The 20,356-nt window shown below is 53.1% G+C and overlaps 1 protein-coding gene across 2 annotated transcripts in view; it reads right to left on the reverse strand.

Annotated features, from left to right (window-relative positions):
• Window positions 1-5,807: 5,807 nt before the first annotated feature.
• The window catches only part of ITGA2B (integrin subunit alpha 2b), an 18,090-nt gene continuing 3,541 nt past the window's right edge, over window positions 5,808-20,356 (reverse strand). Inside the window, exons 2-31 of one of the 2 annotated variants that reach the window (XM_017516092.2) lie at window positions 19,263-19,384; window positions 19,077-19,174; window positions 18,802-18,967; window positions 18,528-18,577; window positions 18,406-18,451; window positions 18,185-18,313; window positions 17,811-17,858; window positions 17,581-17,624; window positions 17,402-17,455; window positions 17,213-17,265; window positions 16,820-17,031; window positions 14,095-14,277; window positions 13,812-13,857; window positions 13,600-13,704; window positions 13,460-13,515; window positions 13,221-13,372; window positions 12,909-13,034; window positions 12,027-12,094; window positions 11,746-11,893; window positions 11,083-11,175; window positions 10,391-10,470; window positions 9,717-9,797; window positions 9,496-9,595; window positions 9,246-9,398; window positions 9,005-9,130; window positions 8,408-8,521; window positions 8,067-8,168; window positions 7,770-7,886; window positions 5,963-6,052; window positions 5,808-5,914 (exon numbers count right to left, since the gene is read on the reverse strand). In XM_017516092.2, the coding sequence (XP_017371581.1) occupies window positions 5,993-6,052; window positions 7,770-7,886; window positions 8,067-8,168; window positions 8,408-8,521; window positions 9,005-9,130; window positions 9,246-9,398; window positions 9,496-9,595; window positions 9,717-9,797; window positions 10,391-10,470; window positions 11,083-11,175; window positions 11,746-11,893; window positions 12,027-12,094; window positions 12,909-13,034; window positions 13,221-13,372; window positions 13,460-13,515; window positions 13,600-13,704; window positions 13,812-13,857; window positions 14,095-14,277; window positions 16,820-17,031; window positions 17,213-17,265; window positions 17,402-17,455; window positions 17,581-17,624; window positions 17,811-17,858; window positions 18,185-18,313; window positions 18,406-18,451; window positions 18,528-18,577; window positions 18,802-18,967; window positions 19,077-19,174; window positions 19,263-19,384 (2,932 nt within the window). In that variant the 3' untranslated portion in view covers window positions 5,808-5,914; window positions 5,963-5,992. Of the gene's footprint in view, window positions 6,053-7,769; window positions 7,887-8,066; window positions 8,169-8,407; window positions 8,522-9,004; window positions 9,131-9,245; window positions 9,399-9,495; window positions 9,596-9,716; window positions 9,798-10,390; window positions 10,471-11,082; window positions 11,176-11,745; window positions 11,894-12,026; window positions 12,095-12,908; window positions 13,035-13,220; window positions 13,373-13,459; window positions 13,516-13,599; window positions 13,705-13,811; window positions 13,858-14,094; window positions 14,278-16,819; window positions 17,032-17,212; window positions 17,266-17,401; window positions 17,456-17,580; window positions 17,625-17,810; window positions 17,859-18,184; window positions 18,314-18,405; window positions 18,452-18,527; window positions 18,578-18,801; window positions 18,968-19,076; window positions 19,175-19,262; window positions 19,385-20,356 lie in introns of both variants that reach the window. The other variant, XM_037734093.1, reaches the window with a different exon arrangement.

A 20,356-nucleotide genomic window follows, 5' to 3' on the forward strand; every position in this document is an offset into this window, starting at 1 on the left:
TGTAAGAACTCCCTGCTCGATGGCCCCCTTCTCCGGGCAAAACACCCAGGCAGTGCTAGGGAGATAGTATGACCTCCTATCCCCCATAAGCGTCTTCTTTCTTTTTTATTTTTTAATTTTTTACGGCTACAGTAACCCTCTTTTCTTTTTTTTTTTTTTCAGCGACAAGTGAGCATTTATTTTTGGGCCTTTCTTCCTATGTGTATTTCAGGTCTTTTTCAGAACAAGGCCCCAGGAATCTCCACATTCAATTATGTCCCTGGGCTTGGTCGACTGCTGCAGGAGTCTTAGGGAGCCTTGTACAAATGCTAGAGTTACTCATTTACCAACATGAAACCCTAGGATAGAAGATGCAACAAAGCAGGACTCCTTCCTCCACGGAATGTGCTGATTTCAGATGAGGCGGCAGCCAATGTAGAAAAGGCTGTCCAGCCTGGCCAACATGGTGAAAACCCATCTGTACTAAAAATACAAAAATTAGCTGAGTGTGATGGTGGGTGCCTGTAATTCCAGCTACTTGGGAGGCTGAGGCAGGAGATTCACTTGAACTTGGGAGGCAGAAGTTGCAGTTAAGCTGGGATGGTGCCACTGCCCTCCAGCCTGGAGACAGAGGGAGATTCTGTCTCAAAAAAAGAAAAGAAAAAACTGATATTTTTCCTTGAAACTGGACTGTGATGAGAGGTGCTTGCTATAAACATAAGCTACTGTCTTTTCTTTTACCCTTTCCAGTTTTTGAAGATAAAGCAGGAAATAATCTTCTCTGAAGATACTTGATAAAAATTCCCCAGAAAACAAAAACACACGCTTCCACTTCATTGATAAAAATTTACTGCAGTTTGGCACCTGGGTCTAGTTCAGCTGTCAGATGAGTTAATTGAGGTGCTCACCTGGATCCCCAGGTGTGCCAATCTCCTTGAGGAAGACCACTCTATTTTTTGTAGCATGATGGGCCACTGGAGGAGGAAAAGGTGCAAGAACCATGAGATCCCCTGGAAATGCTTCCCTGGGGAGGCAATTTCATGAATGAGGTCTTCCAAGCAAATGACACCAAACTTCCCTAGGTGCTCCTCATCATTGTGTTATCTGTCAGAGAGATGGTCTCATTCTTGATCTTGGCTTGTCCGCGTTTCAGAATGAGTCCCCAGACAGACTTTAGATTTGGAAATCTCCAGGTCATGTAAAGTTTCACTATACGCAGAATTTTAGGTTCTGGGAGGTGACATTTACAAAGACACCACTAAAAGTTTTCTTTAGGCAAACTCTTGCCATGGTTCTCTGCACCAGTAAACTCTCGCCATCAATTTTGATGCAACAAAGGCCAAGGAATGTTCATCTGGCAATTCCAAGGCATGAGCTTTCACTTCTAGTTGTCTGAGTCATACCTTGTCATGTTTCTGCCTCCAGGAATCATGTAGGAGTGACTCCAGTCACTTAAACCTGGGCCCTCTTCCTTTCCTCTGCTCCTTTGCCAAAAGTGCCTGCTTTTCCTGGGTGGCTTTGAGGGCTTGATGAGCCTTCCTCTTTGTCAGGAGATTTCCTGGAGCCAAAGAAATTTTTCTTTGCTCTTGGTCTGCTATCCTTCTAGTGTTGCAGCTACTGATCATCAAGATAGAATCTTTTGCTGTCACCCAGGCTGGAGTGCAATGGTACGATCTTGGCTCACTGCAACCTCCACCTCCCAGATTCAAGAGATTCTCATGCCTCAGCCTCCCAAGAAGCTGGGGTTACAGTCGGCTGCCACCATGCTCGGCTAATTTTTGTATTTTTAGAAGAGACGGGGTTTCACTGTGTTGGCCAGGCTGGTCTCGAACTTGTGACCTCAGGTATTCCAAACGCCTCAGCCTCCTAAAGTGCTTGGATTATAGGCATGAGCCACTGTGCCTGGCCCTAAGTCTCTTATTAAGCCATTGGCAAGTTACTCAGCCTTCTGGTCCTCAGTCTTCCTTTAAAATGAGAGTTGTCATAATCTCTACCTCATAGGGTTGCTATAACGACTAAATGAGGTGTAATGACCAAATAATGATGTAAAGAGTCTAGCACAAGCCTGACAGGAGCAGGGGCGTAATAAAAGCTGCTATTGTTGGCCCAGGGTGAGGTGGGAATTCACCTGTGCCCAGGCAATATGATCCATTGCTGGGCAGGGCTAATGGCTAAGGAGTGTTTCCAGGGCTGGCAGCAGCCTTTCTCTTCCACCAGTTGGTGATTCTCCATGGTTCTGGTTCTGGCTTCATGAATGATAAACTGGGTCTCTTCTTTGTCCTCAGCCATTTAACCCCATATTTGAGTATGGCTATTGGCTTGCCCTAGTCCCAGCCAAGTTCTCTTTCCTTTCAGTTCAATATTTCTGGTTGTCATCATCAATCAGTTTCCACCTGGCAAAATCCTTATCTGGTGTCCCTTCCCTGGTTCTTTCTAGTTTGTCACCTTCTCTTTCTCACAGTATGGTGGCCGGGAGGGGACTGGATACCTAAGACAAGGACTCCATTTCCCAGAAAACAGCAGTCTCCCCTCCTTGTTGGGTCTTCTGATTTAGGGGGAAATGATTATAAGCTTTTGGACAGAATGAAAACTGCCAGTGTATCTGTCTCCTTTCTACCTTTCCCCCTTCCTTCTCCCTTTTGTTTCTCTATTTCTCTCTTTTCAATAGAAAATTTCCATCTCACCAGATTTCCCAGTACTATTCTTATGTAACCAATATTTTGGAACCTCAACACAGAACTCAGCACTCATCCCTGGTGAATTTCATATTGCTGGTTTCCACCCAACTTTACAATCTGTCAAGGCTGCCTTGAATCTGCTCCAGTCACCCATTGTATCGGAGCTCCCTCCCAGACAGCAGCCATCTGCCAGGTGAAGAGTGGCTTCCTCTGCCTCCATTCAAGGGACTCATGACAATGCTGGGCAGCCCAGGGCCAGGATGGAACTTCATAGAGATCTTCAGCTTCATCAGAATTGTTCAGTTCTAAATCCGGCTCTCTATGATCCAGCTCACATTTATGTCTTATCTATAACGACAAATGCCAAACGCTTTGCTGGATCAAGATAAGTTGTCTGGAGCCATCCAATTGCAGTGACGGAACGAGGAGGCAATTTGACTGGTGTTCAAGGATCAAGGCTTAATCTTTTCTTAAATGCATACAGTCACCCAAATAGAAACCTGTTCGTGAAACTTGCCATGCATGGATGTCAAAATATTCTTTTCAGAATTTGCTATTTACACCTTTGGGTAAAATAAAACACCAATGGCTCCTGCTGTTGTATTGTTCATCAATGGCTTCCCCCAGCACTTCCTGTCCAGTCCAAAATCCTCCCCATGGCCTCAGGGTGTTCCTGCTCCCATTCCCCATCTCCTGGACCCTCACCCACCTGCTTCCAGCCACATGGGCTCCGTGCTTTTTTTGAACACATTAAGCCAGCTCCTACCTCAGGGCCTTTTCACTGGCAGCTGCACGGCTCAGTCATTCACCTCCCTGCTTATCTCATCAGGGAGGCCTTCCCTGACCAACCAACCTACCTAAAATGTCAGCACCCCTCCAAACACCCACATACTTTTTTTTTTTTTTTTTTTGAGATGCAGTCACTCTCTGTTGCCAGGCTGGAGTGCAGTGGTACGATCTTGGCTCACTGCAGCCTCCACCTCCTGGGTTCAAGTGATTCTCCTCTCTCAGCCTCCCAAGTAGCTGGGATTACAGGCATGTGCCACCACCATGCCCAGCTAATTTTTGTATTTTTAGTAGAGATGCGTTTTCTTCATGTCGGCTAGGGTGGTCTCCAACTCCTGACCTCAGGTGATTCACATGCCTCAACCTCCCAAATGCTGGGATTACAGGAGTAAGCCACCGCATCTGGCCACCCATGTACAATCTATCACTCTCTCCTCACCTTTATTGTCACCCACAGCACTGACTGCCACTGACCATACATTTATTTATTTGTTCACTTTTTACCTCTGAAATGTAAGTTCCAGGAGGACAGGGACTTTGCTTTGTTCACTGCTGCATCCCAGCACTGGAATAGGCACGTGGTAAGGTGCTCCATGAATATTTATATATATTTTTTAATTCTTTTTTTTTTCTTTTTGAGACAAAGTCTCACACTGTCACCCAGGCTGGAGTGCAGTGGCACGATCTCGGCTCACTGCAACCTCCGTCTCCTGGGTTCAAGTGATTCTCCTGCCTCAGCCTCCCAAGTAGCTGGGATTACAGGCACCTGCCACCATGCCCAGCTAATTTTTTTTTTTTGGTAGAGACAAGATTTCTCCATGTTGGCCAGGATGTCTCAAACTCCTGACCTCATGATCCACCAGCCTTGGCCTCCCAAGTGCTGGGATTACAGGTGTGAGCTACTGTGCCCAGCCAATTTTTATTTTTTAGAGACAGGGTCTTTCTCTGTTGCTCAGGCTGGAGTGCAATGGCATGATCACAGCTCACTGCAGCCAAAAACTCCTGGGCTCAAGCGATCCTCCTGCCTCAGCCTCCCAAAGTGCTAGGATTACAGGCACGAACCACCATGCCTGGCCAAAAAATATTTATTGAACCTGGGAATGAACAAACCCTGCAGGACTCCAGGGAGACCTCCCCACCTCCGCTGCTCAGCTCCACTCACTCACCGAAGCTGGAGAGCTGTCTTCCATCCTCATCCTCTTTCCGGGCTGAAGGCCCTTCTTGGTGGGGAGGAGGGGACAGCAGCAACGAAGTATGCTTTCTCCTTCCTCGCATGACACTGCCTTCCTCAGGCAACAGCTGAGCCAGCCTCCCTCTGCCCCTTCTCACTCCAAACAGCTTTAAAGGCTTTTTTTTTTTTTTTTTTTAATAGGAAGGCAGGGAGAACATGTTATTTTTCCAAGCCTCAGGTCATTGTGAAGTTTACCCCTCTGAAATTGTAACAAATATAATATTTAAAGCTGCCCTGGCTGGGTGGGGTGGCTCACACCTGTAATCCCAGCACTTTGGGAGGCTGAGGTGGGTGGATCACCTGAGGCCAGGAGTTCAAGACCAGCCTGGCCAACATGGTGAAACCCCATCTCTACTAAAAATACAAAAATTAGCTGGGCTTGGTGGTGTGCCTGTAATCCCAGCTACTCAGGAGGCTAAGGCAGGAGAATTGCTTGAACCTGCGAGGTGGAGGTTGCAGTGAGCCAATATTGCACCACAGCACTCCAGCCTGGGCAAGAGTGAGACTCTGTCTCAGAAATAAATAAATACTGTAAGGCTGGGCATGGTGGGTGTAATCCCAGCACTTTGGGAGGCTGAGGCGGACGGATCATCTGAGGTTAGTAGTTCGAGACCAGCCTGGCCAACGTGGTCAAACCCCGTCTCTACTAAAAATCCAAAAATTAGTTGGGCTTGGTGGTGGGCACCTGTAATCCCAGCTACTTGGGAGGCTGAAGTAGGAGAATGACTTGAACCTGGGAGGCGGAGGTTGTAGTGAGACAAGATCGAGCCACTGCACTGCAGCCTGGGCGACAGAGCGAGACTCTATCTCAAAAAATATAAACAATCAGTCAATCAAGCTGCCCACCAGGGACACAGCCTGCCTTCTCTGATGCTCCTACCCCCATCTCACCCCCCCTTAGACATGTTCATCCCCCTCCCATCTTCCTTGAGGTCCTGCCACCCTTTCTCCCTGTTTTCCCTTACACCTGCCACCTCAACTCTGTATTCCCCAACACTCCCCAAAGAGTGATTTGCAAACTTTTCTGCAGCAGAGACCCTCTCTGCTCACACTTCCACCAGCCCTAGGTCCCTGTCCCAAACATTCCTTTGGTCCCCTGTCCTCTGGTTCCAAAAGGAAGCAGCCCTGCATCAGCATCGGGGCTCAGCCTCTTTATTGGGTAGCAGAAGGGGGTGGCCCAGCTTTGTTGGGAGTGGAATGACACCAAGGGGCCCTCCAGAACAGCCCCAACCCAAAGCTTGGAGGCAACTCGTAGGAAAAGGAGGGGTGCTGGTCGCACGCCCAGCCTTCCTGCTAGAACAGAGGGCAGGCTGCACCATCACTCCTCCTCTTCATCATCTTCTTCCAGGGGTGGCCGTTTCCGCTTGAAGAAGCCGACCTGGGGGTGCACGGGGCCAGGGTCAGGGTATAGAGATAATCTGTAGGCCCCAGAGCACGTGTGAGGAACTATGCTAGCCATGAGGACCTCCCTGGACCAGCGCGGAACACGAACCCTGCTGTACTTACAAATGCCTTTTGACATTTAGAGATAATGCATGGAACAAATTGTTCAATTTTTTTTTCCCCTGAGTTTTTTCTTTGTCTCTTTTTTTTTAGACGGAGTCTCGCTCTGTCACCCACGCTGGAGTGCAGTGGTTCAATCTCGGCTCAATGCAGCCTCCGCCTCCTGAGTTCAAACAATTCTCATGCCTCAGCCTCCTGAGGGTTTACAGGCGTGTGCCACCACGCCCAGCTAATTTTTAGTAAAGACAGAGTTTCATGAGGTTTCGCCATGTTGGCCAGGCTGGTCTCAAAACTCCTGACCTCAGGTGATCTGCCTGCCTTGGCCTCCCAACGTGCTGGGATTACAGTCGTGAACAACTATGCCTGGCCTCTGAAATTTTATTTTTTATTTTATTTTTAGAGACAGGGTCTCGCTCCGTCGCCCAGGTAATCCTCTCACCCCTTAGCCTCCCAAGTGCTGGGACTACAGGTGTGGACTACCACGACTAATTAAAATTTTTTTTTTGTAGAGATGAGGTGTCAGCTGGGCTCGGTGGCTCACGCCTATAATCCCAGCACTTTGAGAGGCTGAGGCAGGTGGATCACCTGAGGTCAGGAGTTTGAGACCAGCCCGACCAATATGGTGAAACCTGGTCTTAAAAAAAAAAAAAAGAAGAAGAAGAAGAAAAGAGATGGGGTCTCGCTATGTTGCCCAGACTGGTCCCAAACTCCTGGCCTCAAATGCTCCACCGTGCGTGGCCCCCACCTGGAATTTTTCTTATACTGAAGTTTGTGTCTCCATGGCTCAATCCTATGATGATATGGATTTGATTACCGTGGGTCCAGTATGTGATTCCCCTAAAAGCACCATGTCTTCCCAGGGCTCGAGCATGTCTCCAGGTGCAGAGGAGCAAGCGACCCTCCAGAGCCACATAGGAAGGGAGGAGTAGGGTCTAGACCAGTCCTTGGGCCTCTTGCCTCACTCAAGGGGAAGGACAGGGCTAGGAGGACATGTGTCTTGTCCTCGGGAGCAGCCAGATTTTCCTGAAGGCAGGACTTACACCCTCTACACCCTCGAAACTCTCTGACTCTTCTTGGTGGTGGGGGTGTCTAAAGGCTTCAGAATTTCAGGTGCTATCCTTTCCAGGGGTATGTGCCTGTAAGGGTTCCCTGGAGAATGACATTTTTGTTTATTTTATCTTTTTTGGTCTTTTTTGTTGTTGTTGTTGAGATGGGGGCTTGCTCTGTCGCCCAGGCTGGAGTGCAGTCGAGTGATCTTGGCTCACTGCAACCTCTGCCTCTCAGGTTCATGTGATTCTACTGCCTCAGCCTCCCAAGTAACTAAGATTATAGGCATTTATCACCATGCTTGGCTAATTTTGGTATTTTTAGTAGAGACAGGGTTTTGCTATGTTGGCCAGGCTAGTCTCAAATTTCTGACCTCAGGTGATCTGCCCACCTCAGCCTCCCAACGTGCTGGGATTACAGATGTGGGCCACCACACCCAGCCGAGACATAGATCCCTGGTCCCTGGATCACACACTTGGGTGGGCCACCCTCTCTCCTTGACTCCCTGTGCCCCACTGGGGACTCCACCAGCCTTCACACCTCACCTTCCACATGGCCAGAACCAGAAGGGTGAGCAGCAGCAGGCCTCCCAGCACACCCACCAGCACCCACCAGATCGGAATGGCCCTCTCCTCCAAGGCCCGGAGCAGCTGAGTCCGCACCTGGAGGCAAACCCACGCATCTCCTCAGTCACCTTGACACCTGCCCTTCACAAAGACTCAAATCTTGGGCTGGTGACCTCCAGCCACACCCGACCACCCCTCAGACCCTCCTGGCTGGGCACTGACTAGGGGACAATGGGTCCTGCAGGTCTGGTCTCTGCTCCATACCCCCACACTCACCTGAGCTTGCCCTCGGGGCAGGCTGAGCGTGGGCACAGCATAGGGGAGGGAGGACACGTTGAACCATGCGTGTGACTGCAGCACAAACTGATCCAGTGGCTTCTGGACGGGTTGGGGTTGAAAGCTGTTTACACCCACACGCCACAGGAGGCCTATTGGTTGCAGGAGTCCAGGCCCCACACTCCCGGCGGGGAAGCCCTGCCTCTGGCCTAATCCCGCTGCAATCCCCCAAAGTAAACCTTTGCTCTCCTCCTGCCCTCCCACACCAAGCCCCCACTCCTCCCCAGAGCAAAGTGGTCCCCACCCAGAAGGCCCGGCCCCGCCCCCCACGCACGCCCCACCTGGCGGAGGCTGGGGAGCCACAGGAAGGCCAGCATGGTGACCATGGCCCGCTGCCCGCGCACCATCTCCTGCAGGTCACACTCCACCACAGTACAGGGCGCCGAATCGCAGCTCTGAGGAGAGGCGTCGTCAGTCCCCAGCTTGTCCTGGCCCATCACCCCATTATCCCATCACCCCCTCACCCCCTTACCCCCTGGACCCAAAGCAGAGGGGGCTGGGGGTTCAGGAAGCAGTGGCCTTCCCATCAGGAAGGGCCTTGGATACAAGCTTTGCATGCCCTCTCCCCACGGGCTTGCTCAGGTAGTCCCAGAGATGCAGGGAGGGGTCATCCCCCCTAGCACAATGCCCAGATCTATGATGACCTTTCATTGTTTTTATTTTCCTTAACGTACTGGAAAGCTTAAAAAAAGTGCTGCTATCTCCCAGCTCCCCCCAGACACAAGCCGGCATGCTCCTCAACTTTCACTTGAAGTGCTCCCTGGGACCAAGCATGACCCACGGAGGCTCACGACACACCCGGACCCCCCGCCCTCCTCCCATCCTCTCTGCCCGTTGGCCCCCGAGAGGCCCCGCTGGAGACCAGAGAGCCTGCTCACCACGAGAACGGGATCCCGAAGCCTCGAGGGCTGCCCGGTCTCTGGCAGGACGATCTGTCTGCGATCCCGCTTGTGATGGGCTGGGTGGATGGGGGAGGGGCTGGCGGTGGGCAGCCCCCAGTCCAGCTGGTGGGGCAAAGGAGCCGTCAGGCCCAGGTCTCCCCCGGACCCCAGCCCACAGAGGTGCCTGGTGGCTAGTCTGGGCACCCCCTCACAGCTCTTTCTTCCACCCAGCTCTCACCTGGAGGGGGTTGATGGGAGGCTGTGGGGAGCACTGAAGGCCCCCCTGGGGCTGTAGATCCACGATGTAGAGCAGGTCGGAGGGCTGGGACTGCCCGGGGAGGTGGATGCGGAGGTGAAGGCCGTTCACAGTCCCAGGGCCATTGTTGTGGAGCTGGCGGTTGGTGGTGACAGGGTGCAGGAGCTGGGCGCCTCACCCGCGGCTCTGAGGACCCGCGCAGCCCAGCCCGGGACGCGAGGCGCTTCCCTACCTCATAGGTATGCTCCACTTTGGGTCCCCAGCTGACCAAGCTGTTCTGCTCCCTGTCACCTTCTTCTGCCGCCACCACCAGGGAGGCTGGAAAGGAGTTCCTACAGGTGCCCAAGACCCCCAAGAGAGTGTGATGGCCTGACTGGCCTGTGGGGGTCCCCAGTGCCCCCTGGAGTTTAGAGCCCTGTCTGCCACCTCCCTTCTCCACCCCTGGCCTCTCACCCTCGAAGCTCCACTTGGGCCTCTGCCCGGACTAGCACCTCCAGGAGCACCATCTTGCTGTTTGGATTCTGGCTGTTCTTGCTAGAGGGGAGGGGATGAGAAGAAACCGGGCCACAGACACCAACCCAGTGACTCTCTGGGGATGAGGCCAGAATTTTAGAGTTCAGAGAGAACTAATTATACAAACAGCATGCCACACTGAAGTGAGACTTGACAAAGAACTTCCTGTAGGGCTCTAAGACTCAGACACAGTCTCTGAGGAAGAATGGGAACCAGGCTTTCTCAAAAGACCTTTTTTTTGAGATGGAGTCTCACTCTGTCACCCAGGCTGGAGTGCAGTAGCCCAGTCTTGGCTCACCGCAACCTCCACCTCCTGGGTTCGGTTCAAGTGATTCTCCTGCCTCAGCCTCCTGAGTAGCTGGGATTGTAGGCATACACCACCACGCCATGCTAATTTTTGTACTTTTAGTAGAGATGGGGTTCCACCATGTTGGGCAGGCTGGTCTCCAACTTCTGATCTCCACTGATCCAGCCTCTCAAAGTGCTGGGATTACAGGTGTGAGCCACCTCGCCCATCCTCGACAGACCCTTCTGTATGGAAGGGACCTGAGGGGCTCTGCATGGGGGTCAGACAGGGGAAGGATGGTGGGTAGGCGTGCTTGCCAGGTCAGTACCTCCGGATCTGCAGCTGGAAGGACACAGACTCTCCAGCCTCTTCCAGATTCCCCACACTCACCAACATCATGATTCCTATCTGGGAGACAAGGAGGGCCAAGATCACTGCCTAAATGCCCACTTCAGGCAGCCCTGCCCTGAACATAGACTCCAGTCCTCACACTCCAACATCACTGTATTTTTTTTCTTTTTTTTTTTTTCAAGATGGAGTCTCACACTGTCACCCAGGCTGGAGTGCAGTGGCGTGATCTTGGCTCACTGCAACCTCCACCTCCCCGGTTCAAGCGACTCTCTTGCCTCAGCCTCCCAAGTAGCTGGAATTACAGGCCCCTCCCACCACACCCAGTTAATTTTTGCATTTTTAGTAGAGACGGCGGGGTTTCACCATATTGGCCAGGCTGGTCTCGAACTCCTGACCTCAGGTGATCCGCCCACCTCGGCCTCCCAAAGTGCTGGGATTACAGGAATGAGCCACCGCACCCAACAGGTCACCATTATTTCTATTTTACTTGGAAGCCCACTGGGTAAAGGGGCTCAGAGAGGGAAAGTCACTCACCCAAGGACATGTGGCAAGGGAGTGTGAGGACCAAGGTTCTGGCCCAGAACTATGTGGTTCTAAAACCTCACCCCTAAAATCTGGTTGTTCACAAGTCCCCAGTGGAGACTTGGCACCACGACCCAGCAGCCTCACCTGAGCGTTCTTCTTCATGGGGTTGCCCAGCTCACACAGCACCACGCTGGTCTCATTCTCCTTCTTCTGATTACAGATGAGTCTCTCAAAGCCCTTCAGGAAGGCAGTCCCAAGAAAGAAGTTGGTTACAGAGCATCATATATATATTTAAGGTCCCTTGGAAGGTCTGGAGAGATTTGTGTGCCAAGGTAGGGAGGCAGGTTTCTTGGGGTGAGACCTCAAGGGACTGTCACATGCTAGTGTGCGCATTGCTGTAGCACTATTACCTTTCATGAATTTTCATTTTGGAAATAAAAAACACAAAACATCAGAGTATGACCCCATTATTATAAACTTCATTAACAAACATAAAAAATAAATATATACTTATGTGAGTGCCAGTCAATATTGAGAAAAAGACTGGAAGGAAATCCAGCACATGTGAACAGAGGTTCCTGTTAACATTTGGTTCCTAAGCCTTTTTTGTTTTTCTGGTTTTTATAGTAGAGTTTTGGAATTCTATGCCATTAGCAAGGATTCCTCTTCCAAATTAAAAAAATAATAATATATTACATCTTTGACAGCAAAGCAAGAGAGAAGAGGGACTCTCAGGGAGGGAGATGAGAGAGTCGAGCCTGCAGCAGCCCCCAGGTCCCGGGTACTGCTCCAGGGTGGGGGCCTCACCTCGACGTTGCTGAGGGCCCGCATGTAGTGGGCCCCCTGGGGCAGGTGCACGGCAAGCTCGGCTTCGTAGGCCCCCTCGCCCTTGTTGGCTGCGTCCATTTGCAGCTCCAGGACATTATCTGCTCCAACTAGGAGTGGGGAGCCGGTCCTGTGGAGAAAGAGAAATGAAGCCAGGGACCCTGAGTCCGGGCCCAGAGCCTGGGAGGAGAGGGGGACTCAGGTGGGGAGCGGGTATGATGGCAGAAAGGGCCAGGGTCGGGCAGAGTGGGAGGCCTCCTCACACGTTGGCAGTGAGCTGAAGCTGGGGCACGCACACATCATCTTCCCCGCAGTCCAGGATGATTCTCGTCTAGAGGGGCACATTGGGGTGTGTGGGTAAGCTGGGGACATGTGAGGTTTGGGGATTACATCAGGATTAGGAAAATAGTGGGCTTGGGGGTTCACACAGGGGCTTAGGGAGTAAGAAGATCCGAGGCCGAAAAGGAGTTTGGTGATGGTATCGAGGCTCTGGGGTGTATTTGGAGGTTTGGGATAATTTCGGCGTTCATCAATTTACATTAGAGCTTAGGAGATACTGGGATTTTGAGGTGTTTTTTTTTTTGTTTTTTTTTTTGACAGTCTCACTCTGACACCTAGGCTGGAATGCAATGGCGCAATCTTGGCTCACTGCAAGCCTCCCGGGTTCAAGTGATTCTCCTGCCTCAGCCTTCCAAGTAGCTGGAATTACAGGCATGCATAACCACACCTGGCTAATTTTTTTTTTTTTTTTTGAGACAGAGTTTTGCTCTTGTTACCCAGGCTGGAGTGCAATGGCGCGATCTCGGCTCACCGCAACCTCCGCCTCCTGGGTTCAGGCAATTCTCCTGCCTCAGCCTCCTGATGGCTAATTTTTTAGGTATTTTTAGTAGAGATGGGGTTTCACCATGTCGGTCAGGCTGGTCTTGAACTTCTGACCTCAGGTGATCTCCTTCCTCGGCCTCCTTAAGTGCTGGGATTACAGGTGTGAGCCACCGTGACTGGCCGGATTTTGAGGTTTTCATTAGGATTTGGAATGACATTGAGGTTTTGGGGTTCACAGTACGACATGGCACTAACCCTAATCCTGACTTGCTGTCAGGGGTCCTGCACCTCCCTTGCCTGTACCCGACTGTCCCTGTCCCTACCTGCTCCTGCACATGGGTGTCTCCATGCAGTATGACAGCAGGGGCTATTCCAGCCTCCTTGAGGGGCAGGGACACGTTGAGGCTGAGCACGATGGGGCTCAGCTTGTCCCGGAAGTCTGCCTCATCCTAGGATGTGAGCAAGAGTCAGGCCATCTTGCTGCTATGCACATCCCACCTTCTCCTGGCCAGTAGGCGCGGTGTCCTGACCACCCCTGGACTCACAGCACCCAGCTCAATGCCCCAGGGCTGGATGAACAAGTCCAGCAGGCCAGCTCTACACACCCAGCCCTGCCAATCCCTGCCTGGGCGTACTCGAAGGAAGGCCATAGTGGTTTGGCAGATGGGGCTGTGCCTTCCGCTCAGGTCCAGGTTCAGGGTGGTGCCCGCCTGCTGAGAGTCCAGCAGTAGCACTCGCCGGCCCTGGCGGGGCTTCTGCCGGTCCAGCTGCAGCTCAGCATTCAGATCTGACAGGGCAAATGGAAGAGTCAGGAACTCCCTGGCCAGCCTCTGAGGGAGTCCAAGCCCCCCTCCTCCGCCTCCACGCCACTCACACAGCTTCTGAGGAATGTTGTGTCCGGTGGCTCCAACACACATCTGGATGTTAAAGCTGCAAAGACGTAAGTGGGGCTCAGGGGCTAGGGCCTTTCTGAGGTCCCAGATCCGTCAAGGCCCATGCCCTCCACCTCCTCACCAGCTCACGGGTGTCTTGGTCTGGGGTAGGACACAGCTCTTCACAGCAGGATTCAGTGAATCTTGCACCAGTAGCTGGACAGAGGCCTTCACCACTGGCTGGGCTCTGATGGGATGGGGTGGTGAGGTAGTTTTGGCACTGTGGCTCCTCCTGGCCTGGCCTCCTCTGATAGCACGGGCCTTCCCCATCCTGCCCCTGGAGCCAGCACTCACCTGTACACAGCCACCTGGCTGGCTCCATAAGCTCCCACGATCAGGTCTACAGACATCAGGGAAGGGGTCAGAATTGGCCATTAGAGAGGGCATGGGATGCTCATCTCCTTCCCAGGGGTTCCCCACACCACCTCCCCAACTGGAGCTTTGGCCTGGCCCCTCTGGCATCCTGTAGTGGGACACACCAGGCCAGGCATGAGCCTCTGGCTGTGTCTCTCAACACTTCCAGCGAATGTCCAAGGGCCTTTCTTGGGCATTTCTAGCTGGAGGCAGTCCAAGGTACCTGGGTATCCATTGTCATCGATGTCTACGGCACCTCGAAGGGAGAAGCCAAAGGCAGAGCCTGTAGGGAAGGGGCTGTCCAGGACCTGGGAGGGACGTGAGCTCAGCCCCTCACTCTGACCCAGGAACACCAGCACTTGGCCATGGCCACTGGGACCCCCGTAGGGGGCAGCCACTGCAACGTCTGGAAGGAGTAATGGAAAGGGAATGGCTGCTTGTTATTTGGTCTCCCTAGATGACTGTAAAACTTTGCTGAGCTTTTCTGAGCACATCCCAGGAGACCAGGAAAGGGGTGCAAAGTCTGGGTGAAGAAGACACTGCCCTGCCCTCCAGGAGGTGACAATCAGGTGCGAGAGAGACCTGCCAAGTAGGATTGTTATAAAAACAGTGACAACTCTCACTGTCTATTGAGGAAAGTATATTGACAATATTTCACTTAATCCTGAAAATTAAGCATCATTATGCCCTTTTCTAAATTTTTTTTTTTTTTTTTTTTTTTTGAGATTGAGTCTCGCTCTGTCACCCAGGCTGGAGTGCAGTGGTGCGATCTCGGCTCACTACAACTTTTGCCTCCCCCACTCAAGTAATTCTCATGCCTCAGCCTCTCCAGTAGCTGGGATTACAGGTGTGAACCACCACATGCGGCTAATTTTTGTATTTTTAGTAGAGGCGGGGTTTTACCACATTGGCCAGGCTGGTCTTGAACTCCTGACCACAAGTGATCTGCCCACCTTGGCCTCCCAAAGTGCTAGAATTACAGGTGTGAGCCACTGCGCCCAGGCCCCCTTTTCAAAATTTTTTATTTTTATTTATTTTTTACCCATAATTCCTGAGAATATATCAAGTAAAATTTTTTTTATTTTTAAGATAGGGTCTTGCACTATCATTCAGGCTGGAGTGAAGTGGTTTGACCTGGCTTACTGCAGCCTCCACCTTCTGGACTAAAGCAATCCTCCCACCTCAGCCTCCCAAGCAGTTGGGACTACAGCCACCATGCCTAGCTAATTTAAAACATTTTTTGTAGAGACAAGATCTCCTTATGTTGTCCAGGCTGGTCTCATACTCCTAGGCTCAAGCGATCCTCCTGCCTGGACCTCCCAAAGTGCTGGGATTCCAGGCATGAGCCACCGTGCCTGGCCATCTAGCATCTATTTCTAACCTTCTCCATTCTGTCAAGCTCCCAACTGCCCACTCCCTTCAGCAGGTGACATCATCTTACTTCAGGAAGAGAGGCAGCCCACTGTTATGCCATAATCCCACACCGACTTTCTTTCCCCTTTCCCCATTTGACCCTGGAAGAGGTTTCCCTCCTTAACCCTGACACCGGGCCAGTCACCCTCCCACCCCCGAGGCATCAGAGGGACCCTCCGCCAGCTCAACCCCCCATTTCCCCACAATATCATTTTCCTCCACATTCAACCTACTCCACGTTCTTCCACATTGAAATAATCTCCCTTTGACCTGCATCCCTTTTTTGTGATCATCTTTTCTCTTTTTCCTCTCATAGTCAGACATGTTCTTTTTTTCTTTCTATTCCTCAAATTCCTCTTTGCCACAAACCCGTTGAAAGAGCTGTCTATATTAGCTGCCTCCAAGTTTTCACTTCCATTCATACCTTAATCAGTTACATTCTGGCTACTGACCCTGCCTTGGCCTGAATCAGTTTATGTCACTGTCACCAATACCCCCTGCCTTTTTTTCTTTATGTTTTTTTTTTTTTTTTAGACATTTTTTTTTTTTTTTTTTTTAAAGACAGAGTCTTGCTCTGTTGTTCTGTTGCCTAGGCTGGAGGCCAGTAGTGGTGTGATCTTGGCTCACTGCAACCTCCACTTCCCAGGTTCAAGCGAATCTCCTGCTTCAATTTCCCGAGTAGCTGGAATTACAGGCGTGACTCACCTTGCCCAGCATCCCCTTGCTAAAGCCCATGGACCCTTCTCCAGCCCCATCTAATTGTACCTTGCAGCAGCTGCAGGAGCCGAGACACTCACTTCCTCCTGCGCATGCTCTTTAACGCAGCTCTTTCTTGAGCCCCGGGACATCAGACCCCTGGGTTCCCTCCTCCCTCTCCAGATGCTCCTCCATCTCCTCAGACTCACCTCCTGCAGGAGTCACCTAAATGCTTTTGCTTCCTGGGATCTATCCTGGGCCTCTTCTCATTTCACAGGCTCCCAGGACCTCATCCACCCTCCCCAAACCCCTGTCTCCCGTTCACATCTCTCTTGTGTAAGCAGGGGAGACCACTCCCAACTGTTCTTTGGATATTTCCACCTAAAGCACCCAAGCCCTTCAAGCTCAACAAGTCCAGAGCTAAACTGCTGATCCCCCACCTCTCCTCAACACCGGCTGGACGGCCTGAGTTCCAGACAGTGGAGGGCATCACACGCACCCAACTCCAACCTCTCCCTTCACCCCACATTCAGTCTCCCAGCAAGTCCTGAGAATCCAAGTTCTAAATATCTGTGAAGTCACTCCTATCTCTAACTCCACCACCAAAATAAATCCACATCCAGGTGGTTGTCATCTCTTGCCTGGATTAAGGCAAACACATCCCAATCAGTCTCCTTCATACCTCCCACATGCTCTCCCTCAGCAGGCCATGTGTCTAAGCCACGTACATACTTATATGCCGAAAGCCCATCCTGATTCTGGCTGCCCTAGGCCAACTCCATGCTTTCTGTGTGGCTGTTAACCCCTCTGCAGCAAGTACGCTTCCTCTCTTCCCTCACCATTGTAGCCATCCCGGTCGAGGTCGCCCAGGGGTGCGATGGCAGAGCCGAATCGCCCATAGAGCTGTGTGCCAGTCAGCAGGAGGCTGGGGGCACCCAGCACGTGGGAGCCTCGGGGCTGCAGGAACAAATACACACGCCCCACTTCTGCCAGTTTTCGGTCTGCTCGGCTGTCCATGTACAGTGGAGCGCCCACCAGCAGGTCATGCCTCCTGCGGGCCAGATGGGTGGTTACATGGGACTGGACCAGGGCCATGTTGGGGCTAGGGCCAAGTCTCCCCCAGCCTTGGTCTCCCGTTCCCCCGGTGGGCACGTGAGAGTAGGGGGCTAGGAAAGGGCAGCTCTGGGAACTGACGACCCAACTGGGTTGGAGTGGGGCATGTCCCTCCTCACCCATCCCCGTTGACGTCAGTGACAGCTACTGAGTGCCCAAAATACGAAGCCATCTGCAAGATGAGGAGCACCATCACTCACGCCTCTGGACCAGCATCCTCTAAGAAATGGGCCCTCACCTCCTGTGAAATAGTCTGAAGTCTCAGTTCCCCCTCCACCCAGCCACTCCCACTGGGACCTGGCCCCCACCTGCTCTCCGTGCAGCCGGTGCAGCCTCTGGTAGTAGGAGTCCAAAATTTCCACCTGCAGGGACAGCGCAGGCGAGAGCATCATTCCTGTTCCCAAAGCAGCCTCCCGCTCCATGTGAGAAAGGGCGGTCAGGGGACTGGGATAAGGGGCTTCGGGATGCCCGGTGGGTGGGCACTCACGGCTCCCAGGGTCCAGCTCCTAGTGGGGGCACCGACGACATACTCTGGGGAGAGGGAGAGCCAGGCTCAGGGAATGAGAGCCTTAGAACCCACACACTTCCCGCTCCCCGTTCTGCACCCAGGGAAGATTTACATGCAGGAAGATTTCCCTACACAGGGGAGATTTCAGAGAGGGGCTCCTCCCCGGGCTGGGCTCCCTAGCCCCCGCCCTGACTACGTGGATTTCTTGCCTGTAGTGTTGAGATCCCCGTCAAAGTCGCCCACGGCCACCGAGTACCCTGAGGACACGGCCCAAATTAGTCTTTCCAGGGGGAGGAAGCAGGGAAGGGGCGGAGGGCAACGAAGGAGGAGGTTAAGGCCACTCAGCTCCAACTCTGCATCGTGCAGATGGAAAAACGGAGGCCAGCGGGCGAGCCAAGCCCGGCCCAAACCGCGGCGGAAGGGAGCAGTGGGCGCAGGGGAGGTGGGCGGTCTGCGGGGAAGCGACCTAGGAGGTGGGCCGGCCAGCCGGGGTGGGCACGGAGACTCCCGCAGGGGCAGGACCTGACTGTCTGCGGTGGGCGGTGGCCCTTGGGGTGCTGGAAGTCTGGAAGGGCGGTGTTACCCCAGTAGCCGTCGAAGTACTCTGGGTTGCTGGAGTCGAAGGAGAAGCTCTGGGAGGACACGTGCCACAAAAGAGTGCTCGGGCGGTAACTCGAGAAAATATTCGCAATTGGAGCCTGGGCCAGGAGACCTGGTGCGGGAGGGACAGGGGGTGTGGGGCCCAGACACCGGGGGTCTCCTCGGGCCGCGAGAAGGGAGGGAGGTGTACGGATGGGCACGTACCTAAGAAATAATAGCCGCCAGGAGCCCCAAGCACCAGCTCCCCAGCCTGGAAGGGAAGCCGTGAAGGTGAGAGGGGGCCCTGTTTGCGGGCCGCCCCCACTCCACTTTTGCTCCCCACTTGCCTGAGTGACCACGGAGCTGAAGCCCGCTTCACAGTAACGCCTGTCCCCGCCTGCAGGAGGCAAGGAGGAGGGGTCAGTCAGCGCAGGGGTGGAGGGAGGCGCGCGAGTCTGGAGGAGCGCGGGAGGGATCCTGCAGGGGCGGGGCCTGGAGCCGGCGGGGCCCCGCGGCGAGGCCAGATCCAAAGCCCGGGCTGGGGCGCCGGGGGCGGGATCCGATGGAGGGCGGGGCTAAGGCGTGGCGAGTGGGCGGGGCCAGGTCGTGGCGGGCGCTCACTAAAATCATTTTCCAAGTAAACGCGGCTCAGGGTGTTCCCGCGACACGGGGAGTACTCGGCGCGGCGGCCGCTCTGCGGCTGAGCCAGAAAACAGCCGCCAACGGGCGTCTTTTCAGCCTCCTCGGTCTTTTCTAGGACGTTCCAGTGCTGCCAGGGGGCGCAGGCCTGGAGAAAGGCCACAGAAGAGTGGGGACGGGCGCGAGACTTGGGCTCATCCCGGCCCCACGTGTCCCTGCCCCCGACCGTTCCCTGTGCCCTGTACCGCGGGGCCCACCACAATGGTGTCGCTCCAGCTGACGACCGACGCCCCCAGTCCTTGGCGGGCCTTGAAGGTTTGTAAAGTCTGGGAGCCTACATATCGGGTCTCATCACCTGGAGGGCACAAGAAGGGGTGGGGCGCTGAAGCCCGACTGTCCACGTCCCTCTGGCCCCTCCCTTGCCCGCCTTGCCTGGGACTCACGGAGGTCAAAGAGCAGCGAGGAGCACTGGCCGCCCTCGGCCCTCCAGGGGCACAGGAACACGCCGCCCGTCTCCTCCTGGCTGGGGCCCAGGGTCCGCGGGGCGCCCACCACGATGGCCACTCTGCACAGGAAAGCTGGGTGAGCGCCGCGCAGATTCCGGCGTATCCCAGGCCCTGGCGCCTTCGTTGGGGGCACGGCCCTGAAGGCGATGTGGCGTGGGGGCACTGGACCATCTTTCCTCAGTGACATTTCACAGACCACCGAGACATACTTCTTCATCTTATGGACAGTGAAACTGACTCTCAGCGAGGGTACTCACGTGTCTAAAGTAACCCAGTGAGTTGAGAGTAAAGCTGGGACTATATAACCGTTGGGTGTGAACACCGGGGGTTTGAGATCTTTGCTGAAAAAGACCTAAACTCTGTACACTATCTCCATCATTCCACCCACAAGAAGAACCAGGGGTACACATGATCCCCTGAACGCCTGTCTAGCCTGTTACCAGATCCCCTCTTTAGAGCTGGTTTTAATGAGGGAAGGTAGAGTGTACCTCTAAAGTGGGGGTTACTTGTGTGTGTTGATAGAGATAAGGACTACCAGATCTAGGTTTAAATCACAATTCTGCCATACCTGAAATAAGAATACCAATTTTACAACCAATGACTGGTTTTCACAACCAGTCAGTGCTGTCAGGAGTAAATGTAATAAATATGAGTGACGGTTAGCATGGTCCCAGACAAATACATAACAAACGCTCTTGAAACAATGTTATAATTTTTAAAAATAATTTTGTCGTTTTGTTTTGAGACAGGGTCTCATTCTGTTGCCCAGCTGGAGTGCAGTAGCATGATGATGGCTCACTGTGGCCTTGACTTTCAGGGCTCAAGCGATCCTTTCCCCTCAACCACCTGAGTAGCTGGGACTGCAGGTCTGTAACACCATGCTTGGCTAATTAAAAACAATATTTTTGTAGGCTGGGCACGGTGGCTCATGCCTGTAATCCTAGCACTTTGGGAGGCCAAGGTGGGCAGATCACTTGAGGCCAGGAGTTCGAGACCAGCCTGGCCAACATGGTGAAACCCTGTCTCTACTA

This window comes from Cebus imitator, unplaced genomic scaffold (genome assembly GCF_001604975.1).
Source record: "Cebus imitator isolate Cc_AM_T3 unplaced genomic scaffold, Cebus_imitator-1.0 Scaffold573, whole genome shotgun sequence".
NCBI lineage: Eukaryota > Metazoa > Chordata > Mammalia > Primates > Cebidae > Cebus > Cebus imitator.